Source organism: Oncorhynchus kisutch, unplaced genomic scaffold (genome assembly GCF_002021735.2).
Source record: "Oncorhynchus kisutch isolate 150728-3 unplaced genomic scaffold, Okis_V2 scaffold2241, whole genome shotgun sequence".
In the NCBI taxonomy this organism is placed as follows: domain Eukaryota; kingdom Metazoa; phylum Chordata; class Actinopteri; order Salmoniformes; family Salmonidae; genus Oncorhynchus; species Oncorhynchus kisutch.
In genome coordinates this window covers 241,865-252,500 of record NW_022264186.1, presented here as the reverse complement: position 1 = coordinate 252,500, position 10,636 = coordinate 241,865, and the positions used below count along the sequence as shown (strand labels likewise).

General features: G+C 43.7%; 1 protein-coding gene across 1 annotated transcript in view; it reads left to right on the top strand.

Annotated features, from left to right (window-relative positions):
* LOC109879947 (dystrophin) overlaps positions 1-10,636 on the top strand; it is a 237,438-nt gene that overhangs the window by 49,697 nt on the left and 177,105 nt on the right. Inside the window, 4 exon segments of the mRNA XM_031819531.1 lie at positions 749-853; positions 1,241-1,273; positions 1,275-1,424; positions 5,905-6,086. Coding sequence (XP_031675391.1) covers positions 749-853; positions 1,241-1,273; positions 1,275-1,424; positions 5,905-6,086 — 470 coding nt within the window.

Sequence of the window (10,636 nt, the reverse complement as noted above, 5' to 3'; positions counted from 1 at the left end):
AGAGCTAACAGGCTACTGTTGTGTAGAGAGCTAACATGCTAGTGTTCTGTAGAGAGCTAACAGGCTAGTGTTGTGTAGAGAGCTAACAGGCTAGTGTTGTGTAGAGAGCTAACAGGCTAGGGTTGTGTAGAGAGCTAACAGGCTAGTGTTGTGTAGAGAGCTAACAGGCTAGAGAGCTAACAGGCTAGTGTTGTGTAGAGAGCTAACAGGCTAGTGTTGTGTATAGAGCTAACAGGCTAGGGTTGTGTAGAGAGCTAACAGGCTAGTGTTGTGTAGAGAGCTAACAGGCTAGTGTTGTGTAGAGAGCTAACAGGCTAGAGAGCTAACAGGCTAGTGTTGTGTAGAGAGCTAACAGGCTAGTGTTGTGAGTCAGACCTATCTGGCCAAAGGGAGACTACACACAGGCCTCTGGAACAGACTGAGGTTCTTCTATGTTCAGAGGTTCAAACTCTTCTTAATGTCTGATGGAATCCACCCTGTTTACCCCTCTGAGATCAATCTTGCAGAGCGGTCAGGTTTCCCACCATGTGGCTTTAACCTCTCTGATGATGTCAGATCAGAGGTCAGATCACCTTGAACAGGGTGGAATTGCTGGATACAAGTTTGAGGAATTACAACAGCACCTCTCCCTTCACCTATCTGCCCTTATTCACCTAATCTCTCCTCCTTTCTCTCTCTCTGTCTCTCTCTCTCTCTCTGTATCTTTCTTTCTTTCTCTCTGTCTGTCTTTGTATCTCTCTCTCTGCAGTGTTCGTTTGACTCATGGTTGACTCAGAAGGAGAAGTTGGTTCTGTCCATCCAGAGCAGTGGCATCAAGGAGCAGAGTGACATGGTGGCCAACCTGAGAAGACTAGCGGTGAGTAACAGCTACTTTATCCAATCACCTTAGGAAGCTAGCAGTGAGGGCGGGTCTTAGACAAACCTTAGACAAATGATTCCAGGAAACTTGTGGTGAGTGGCAGCTCCCTTAGCCAATGACTTCAGGAGGTTAGTGGTTAGTGACAGCTCTCCTTACAGAACTTTAGGTGGAAACGTTCGATTATGTCCACCAACCAGGTTCCCTTAATAAAGGTTCAACAGAACAGATCAATAAATGTGTGTGTGTGTGTGTGTGTGTGTGTGTGTGTGTGTGTGTGTGTGTGTGTGTGTGTGTGTGTGTGTGTGTGTGTGTGTGTGTGTGTGTGTGTGTGTGTGTGTGTGTGTGTGTGTGTGTGTGTGTGTGTGTGTGTGTGTGTCTCAGACGGTGATGAAGGGTGACCTGGAGATGAAGAGACCCGACCATGGACAAGCTGTGTTCTCTGTGTCAGGACCTCGTCTCCTCAGTGAAGAACAAAGAGGTGGCTCATAAGCTGGAAGCCAGACTGGAGAGCTTCGCCCAACGCTGGGACAAACTGGTGCAGAGCCTGGATAGGAGCAGCTCACAGGTACCTGACCTCTCTACAGATGTGTCTTTCTCTTTCTATCAATTCAATTCAATTCAAGGGCTTTATTGGCATGGGAAACATGTGTTAACATTGCCAAAGCAAGTAAGGTAGACAACATACAAAGTGAATATATAAGTGAAAACAACAAAAATGAACAGTAAACATTACACATACAGAAGAGAGATACATCTATCTCTCACTACCCCTCTATCTGTCAGTCACTTCCGCTTCATCTGTCTCTCTTTCTCTCCAGCTCAACCACTTTCTCTGTCTCTCTTTCTCTCCAGCTCAACCACTTTCTCTGTCTCTCTTTCTCTCCAGCTCAACCACTTTCTCTGTCTCTCTTCTCTCCAGCTCAACCACTTTCTCTGTCTCTCTTTCTCTCCAGCTCAACCACTTTCTCTGTCTCTCTTTCTCTCCAGCGTCAACCACTTCTCTGTCCTCTCTTGTCTCCAGCTCTACCACTTTTCTCTCTCTCTTTCTCTCCAGCTCAACCACTTTCTCTGTCTCTCTTTCTCTCCAGCTCAACCACTTTTCTCTCTCTCTCTTTTCTCTCCACTCAACCACTTTCTCTGTCTCTTTCTCTTCCAGCTCAACCACTTTTCTCTCTCTTCTCTCCAGCTCAACCACTTCTTCTCTGTCTCTCTTTCTCTCCGCACAACCACTTTCTCTGTCTCTCTTTCTCTCCAGCTCAACCACTTTCTCTGTCTCTCTTCTCTCCAGCTCAACCACTTTCTCTGTCTCTCTTTCTCTCCAGCTCAACCACTTTCTTCTCGTCTCTCTTTCTCTCCAGCTCAACCACTTTCTCTGTCTCTCTTTCTCTCCAGCTCAACCACTTTCTCTGTCTCTCTTTCTCTCCAGCTCAACCACTTTCTCTGTCTCTCTTTCTCTCCAGCTCAACCACTTTCTCTGTCTCTCTTCCTCCTCAGCTCAACCACTTTCTCTGTCTCTCTTTCTCTCCCGCTCAACCACTTTCTCTGTCTCTCTCTGCTCTTTGTATTTCTCCCCCTTTCTTTTCTTTCTCTCTCCAACTATCTGTTTTCCCCCTTTCTGTCTCTCTGTCCAGGCCATTATAATCATATGTCTCTCTCTCTCTCCAGGCCCATTATAATCATATATCTCTCTCTCCAGGCCCATTATAATCATATGTCTCTCTCTCTCTCCAGGCCCATTAATCATATATCTCTCTCTCCAGGCCCATTATAATCACATATCTCTCTCTCTCTAGGCCCATTATAATCATATGTCTCTATCTCTCTAGGCCCATTATAATCACATGTCTCTATCTCTCTAGGCCTGTTATAATCACATGTCTCTCTCTCTCTCTTCAGGCCCATTATAATCATATGTCTCTCTCTCCAGGCCCATTATAATCACATGTCTCTCTCTCTCTCCAGGCCCATTATAATCACATGTCTCTCTCTCTCTCTCCAGGCCCGTTATAATCATATGTCTCTCTCTCCAGGCCCGTTATAATCATATGTCTCTCTCTCTCTCCAGGCCCGTTATAATCATATGTCTCTCTCTCCAGGCCCATTATATAATATGTCTCTCTGTCTAGGCCCATTATAATCATATGTCTCTCTCTCTAGGGCCCATTATAATCATATGTCTCTCTGTCTAGGCCCATTATAATCATATTTCTCTCTCTCTCTAGGCCCATTATAATCATATGTATCTCTCTCTCTAGCCCGTTATAATCACATGTCTCTCTCCTCTAGGCCCATTATAATATCACATGGTCTCTCTTCTCCAGCCCATTATAATCATATGTCTCTCTCTCTAGGCCCATTATAATCATATGTCTCTCTCTCTCTCTAGGCCCATTATAATCATGTCTCTATCTCTCTAGGGCCCATTATAATCATATGTCCTCTCTCTCCAGGCTCATTATAATCATATTATTGACCCTAGTTGTAGTGTGGTGTCTTCATGAGCCCAAGTGTTAATCAACCACCTCTAACATCCATCAGCTGTCAGCCAGCTGCTATCTCATATCTCACGGTCGCCATGGCAGGCACTAACACTCCAATATCACTGTTGACCAATCTATTAGCCTGTCCTGGGTCATACATCTATTTTGGGTCCACTGACCATAATGTGTGAGGGCATATTCATATTCAACAAACACAGACCTGGGTTCAAATACTATTTGAAATCATTTCAAATATTTTATCCGTGCTTGACTGGGCTTGTCTGGCCTTCGGATAATTAGAATAGTCCCAAAATGGCAAACTTCGCCTATCCGGGACCCATCCAGGCTATAGCAAACACTCAGCGTTCATGGAGAGATATCAAATAGTATTAGAACTAAAAATGCACTCCATGATCTTAATAAGCACAACAAATTTTAAACACATAGTTTCAATTGGATTTGTTACATAGCATACAAATCAAATTGCAAAAAAATATATTTTGCAGAATGGGATGACGTAATACACAATTTGAGACATGGGTACACAATTTGATGACGTAATACACAATTTGATGACGTGTACACAATTGATGGCGTAGTGTACAATTTGATGACGTGGTACACAATTTGATGGCGTAGTGTACAATTTGATGACGTGGTACACAAATTTGATGACGTAATACACAATTTGATGACGTGGTACACAATTTGATGACGTAATACACAATTTGATGACGTGGTACACAATTTGATGGCGTAGTGTACAATTTGATGACGTGGTACACAATTTGAGGGCGTAGTGTACAATTTGATGACGTGGTACACAATTTGATGGCGTGGTACACAATTTGATGACGTGGTACACAATTTGATGACGTAATACACAATTTGATGACGTAGTATACAATTAGATTATATAGTACGCACTTTAATGACATAGTACACAATTTGATGACGTGGTTCACAATTTGACTGGCTGAGATTATACAGAAGATTGAAAGTGCATCTTTATGTACTTGGACAAACACACGTACAACATGAAAACGTCTACTGATTTGGTTGTTAACCTCACCGTATTTCATCACACAGAGGAGGATGTTAAGGGTTACCTGTGTTATCAGAGATAAAGCACTGTTTAGACTCCACACCTCACTGATCATGGCTTTAGTTTAGTTTCCTAACAACTAAATAACTCACACTTTATTTCTCTTATTGGCCCTACCCACACAGCCAGAGAAAGTAACACTTGAAAAATGTGAAAGAACAAATGTATCTAAGTGAAAGCTCTTGTTTCTTTCATGTAGAGATGTAAATCACTGTGAGAGGCTCCTCAGGTCCAGAGCATTACCTGGACTGAAATAGGTTCCGGTTTCATTTTGAGTGCTGGTACTGTTTTATAATGAGGTGCAGGAGCTCCACAATACTGGTGATCTAATATTCTATAAGAGGAGCAGTAGAAAAGTTTAGGTGCCGGTAGTCATCTCCGGCGAACACCTGCCCATGTCAAGCACTGATTACATCACTTTAGGCTTTTAGCTCAGAAAAGAACAACATCAAGTTATTGAAATAGTTTGTTTACCCCATAAACCTGTGACTATTTTACTTAGAGTTACGGAATAGGCAGGGAACAGGTCACTAGCATTGTTGAGGACAGTCACTCTAACATTCATTCTAGTTAGGGAACAGTCACTCTAACATTGCTAGGGAACAGTCACTCTGACATTGCTAGGGAACAGTCACTCTAACATTGCTAGGGAACAGTCACTCTAACATTGCTAGGGAACAGTCACTCTAACATGGCTAGGGGACAGTCACTCTAACATTGCTAGGGAACAGTCACTCTAACATTGCTAGGGAACAGTCACTCTAACATGCTAGGGAACAGTCACTCTAACATTGCTTGGGAACAGTCACACTAACATTGCCAGGGGAACAGTCACCTTGACATTGCTAGGGAACAGTCACTCTAACTTGCCAGGGAAACAGTCACTCTATTGCTAGGGGACAGTCACTCTAACATTGCTAGGGAACAGTCACTCTAACAGTGCTAGGGAAACAGTCACTCTAACATTGCTTGGGAACAGTCACTCTAACATGCTTGGGAACAGTCACTCTAACATTGCTAGGAACACGTCACTCTAACATTGTTAGGGAACAGTCACTCTGACATTGCTAGGGGACAGTCACTCTAACATTGCTAGGGGACAGTCACTACATTGTTAGGGAACAATTCACTCTAACATTGCTAGGGAACAGTCACTCTAACATTGCTAGGGAACAGTCACTCTAACATTGCTAGGGAACAGTCACTCTGACATTCATTGTCGATGACACGGACAAGAGAAGAAGGTCTCCCAGGCATATTGCTGTACACAAACAATTCTTCACTTTCTTACTTATAAACAAATCCTTGGGATCTCTGGTGTATGTATGTTAGTGTCCTGACCTGTCTGTCTGTGTGTGTGAGCTGACACTGATGTTGTGTGTGTTTGTGGCTTGACACTGTGTGTGTGTGTGTGTGTGTGTGTGTGTGTACCTGCTCTTTGACACGTGTGTGTGTTTTAGATCTCGCTGGCTGTAACCACGGTGCAGACCGCGCAGACGAAACTGACACACTCGGTGACGGCGAGCGTATCCAAGGTGACGACGCGTGAGAAGGTGGTGGTGAAGAATACTAAAGCAGCGCTGCCCTCTCCACCGCCCCAGAAGAAGAGACAGATTGTTGTTGAATCAGAGCTCAGGAAAAGGTGAGGTGGCAGGCTCCTCCAATCACTTTTCTGCAGAATCACCAGGGGGTGTGGCCAAACAGGGGGTGTAGACTTATTATAGTCTTGGTGACTGAGCGATAGCAGGAATTCGATCGTGACTTTGAGCGATAGCAGGAATTCGATCGTGACTTTGAGCGATAGCAGGAATTCGATCGTGACTTTGAGCGATAGCAGGAATTCGATCGTGACTTTGAGCGATAGCAGGAATTCGATCGTTGCATATCCTGATTTTATCCTGAGTAGTGTGTAGTGTGCCATGCGTGAAAAATCCATTATCTACAACGATTGAATTCCGGGCCTAAAGACAATATTCCAGTTGTCAGCCAGTCTCTGGAGACGTACCAAATGAAACACTATTCACTACATAGTGCAGTACTTTTAACCAGAGACCTATGTGCCGCTTCTCCCTCTGTACTCAAGCTAGTCTCTCTCTCTTGTCCCTGGCCGGCCTGAGACAGGCTGACTAACAGGTAGGTTTGGATTATGTCTCTAGTCTGAGTCAACCACTATTGAGTAGTTCGGTTTCTCAGTTGGTGCTGTGTATCTTAGCCAGTACAGATGAATGCCTTAGATGTTTGGGATGTGAAGTGGAGACAGTGTTCGGTACAGTTGTTATAACTGCTCGTGTGGTCGTGAAGAGCACTGTGTGAATTAGACAGAGTGTGTGTCTTCAGGTTTAGTAGGAGAATCGCACAACCATAAAAAACTGGATCACAGAGGAAGACATAGAAGAAGAGGTATATATGCAGGTGTAGTTGGTGAACAGGTTGTCCTAACGTTGTCCTACACCTTGGGAGCGTTATACCAGAGCAGGGATTGACGTGTTGTTTGTGTGTGTGTTCAGGTTTGACATGGACTTCACTGAGCTGCACAGTTTCATCACGCGCTCCAAGCCATCCTACAGAGCCCAGAGTTCTCCATGTCCAGGAAGGAGGGCAGCGTACAGAGCTCTACGATAAAGTCCTGGTGAGGTTATAGGTCATGCAGCCTTACCCATAATGCACCTCACAATGCAGTGTTACCCAAAATGCACCATACCTCATTACTCAGCCACTACCACTACACTGTCAGCCTGTCACTATGGCCATGATGTATCACTTTTTCCCTCTTTGTTTCTCTGTCTCTCTCTCTCTCTCCTCNCCCTCCAAGCCTACCGTTGACTATGTACATACCCAGCGTGCGACAGAGCTGCAGGAGTTGTGACCCCGTTTTTGTTGGTTATGTTGTCATAGTTGTGCCTAGGGGGGCATATGTGGGAGGGAATGCTGTCACCCGCGGCAGGTGTTCTCTCTAGGCCCATTATAATCATATGTCTCTCCTCTCTCTCTCTCTCCAGGCCCATTATAATCATATGTCTCTCTCTCTCTCTCTCCCAGGCCAGTTATAATCCACATGATCTCTCTCTCTCTCTCTCTAGGCCCATTATAATCATATGTCTCTCTCTATCTCTCTCCAGGCCCATTATAATCACATGTCTCTCTCTCTCTCTCTCTCTCTCTCTCTCTCTCTCTCTCTCTCTCTCTCTCTCTCTTCAGGCCCATTATAATCATATGTCTCTCTCTCTCTCTCTCTCTCTCTCTCTCTCTCTTCAGGCCCATTATAATCATATGTCTCTCTCTCTCTCTCTCTCTCTCTCTCTCTCTCTCTCTCTCTCTCTCCAGGCCCATTATAATCATGTCTCTCTCTCTTCAGGCCCATTCTAAATCATATGTCTCTCTCTCTCTCTCTCTCTGTTCTCCTCTCTCTCTCTCTCTCTCTCTCTCTCTCTCTCTTCAAGGGCATTCTAATCATATGTCTCTCTCTCTCTCTCTCGTCTCTCTCTCTCTCTCTCTCTTCAGGCCCACTTCTAATCATATGTCTCTCTGTCTCTCTCTCTCTCTCTCTCTCTCTCTTCTCTCTCTTCAGGCCCATTATAATCATATGTCTCTCTCTCTCTCTCTCTCTCTCCTCTCTCTTCAGGCCCATTATAATCATATGTCTCTCTCTCTCTCTCTCTCTCTCTCTCTCTCTCTCTCTCTCCAGGCCCATTATAATCATGTCTCTCTCTCTTCAGGCCCATCCTAATCATATGTCTCTCTCTCTCTCTCTCTCTCTCTCTCTCTCAAGGCCCATTATAATCATGTCTCTCTCTCTTCAGGCCCATTCTAATCATATGTCTCTCTCTCTCTCTCTCTGTTCTCTCTCTCTCTCTCTCTCTCTCTCTCTCTCTCTCTCTCTCTCTCTCTCTCTCTCTCTCTCTCTCTCTCTCTCTCTCTCTCTCTCTTCAGGCCCCATTATAATCATATGTCTCTCTCTCTCTCTCTCTCTCTCTCTCTCTTCAGGCCCATTATAATCATATGTCTCTCTCTCTCTCTCTCTCTCTCTCTCTCTCTCCAGGCCCATTATAATCATGTCTCTCCCTCTTCAGGCCCATTCTAATCATATGTCTCTCTCTCTCTCTCTCTCTCTCTCTCTCTCTCTCTCTCTCTCCAGGCCCATTATAATCATGTCTCTCTCTCTTCAGGCCCATTCTAATCATATGTCTCTCTCTCTCTCTGTTCTCTCTCTCTCTCTCTCTCTCTTCAGGCCCATTCTAATCATATGTCTCTCTCTTCAGACTCATTATAATCATATTATTTGACCCTAGTTGTAGTGTGGTGTCTTCATGAGCCCAGTGTTAATCAACCACCTCTAACATCCATCAGCTGTCAGCCAGCTGCTATCTCATATCTCACGGTCGCCATGGCAGCACGACACTCCAATATCACTGTTTGACCAATCTGTTAGCCTGTCTGTCTATTTTGTCCCTGACCATAATGTGTGAGGGCATATTTCATATTCAACAAACCAGACCTGGGTTCAAATACTATTTGAAATAATTTCAAATATTTTATCCGTGCTTGACTGGGCTTGTCTGGCCTTCTGGATAATTAGAATAGTCCCAAAATGGCCAAACTTCGCCTATCCGGGACCCATCCAGGCTATAGCAAACACTCAGCGTTCATGAGAGATATCAAATAGTATTAGAACTAAAAATGCACTCCATGATCTTAATAAGCACAACAAATTCTAAACACATAGTTTCAATTGGATTTGTTACATAGCATTCAAATCAAATTGCAAAAAAATATATTTTGCAGGAATGGATGACGTAATACACAATTTGATGACATGGTACACAATTTGATGACGTAATACACAATTTGATGACGTGGTACACAATTTGATGGCGTAGTGTACAATTTGATGACGTGGTACACAATTTGATGGCGTAGTGTACAATTTGATGACGTGGTACACAATTTGATGGCGTGGTACACAATTTGATGGCGTGGTACACAATTTGATGACGTGGTACACAATTTGATGACGTGGTACACAATTTGATGGCGTGGTACACAATTTGATGACGTGGTACACAATTTGATGACGTGTTACACAATTTGATGGCGTGGTACACAATTTGATGACGTGGTACACAATTTGATGGCATAGTGTACAATTTGATGACGTAATACACAATTTGATGACGTAGTATACAATTAGATTATATAGTACGCACTTTAATGACATAGTACACAATTTGATGACGTGGTTCACAATTTGACTGGCTGAGATTATACAGAAGATTGAAAGTGCATCTTTATGTACTTGGACAAACACACGTACAACATGAAAACGTCTACTGATTTGGTTGTTAACCTCACCGTATTTCATCACACAGAGGAGGATGTTAAGGGTTACCTGTGTTATCAGAGATAAAGCACTGTTTAGACTCCACACCTCACTGATCAGGGCTTTAGTCTAGTTTCCTAACAACTAAATAGCTCACACTTTATTTCTCTTATTGGCCCTACCACACAGCCACGAGAGAGTAACACTTGAAAAATGTGAAAGAACAAATGTATCTAAGTGAAGCTCTTGTTTCTTTCATGTAGAGATGTAAATCCACTGTGAGAGGCTCCTCAGGTCCAGAGCATTACCTGGACTGAAATAGGTTCCGGTTTCATTTTGAGTGCCGGTACTGTTTATAATGAGGTGCAGAAGCTCCACAATACTGGTGATCTAATATTCTATAAGAGGAACAGTAGAAGACTTTAGGTGCCGGTAGTCATCTCCGGCGAACACCTGCCCATGTCAAGCACTGATTACATCACTTTAGGCTTTTAGCTAAGAAAAGAACAACATCAAGTTTATTGAAATAGTTTGTTTACCCCATAAACCTGTGACTATTTTACTTAGAGTTACGGAATAGGCAGGGAACAGTCACTAGCATTGTTGAGGAACAGTCACTCTAACATTCATCTAGTTAGGGAACAGTCACTAGCATTGTTGAGGAACAGTCACTCTAACATTCATCTAGTTAGGGAACAGTCACTCTAACATTGCTAGGGAACAGTCACTCTGACATTGCTAGGGAACAGTCACTCTAACATTGCTAGGGAACAGTCACTCTAACATTGCTAGGGAACAGTCACTCTAACATGGCTAGGGGACAGTCACTCTAACATTGCTAGGGAACAGTCACTCTAACATTGCTAGGGAACAGT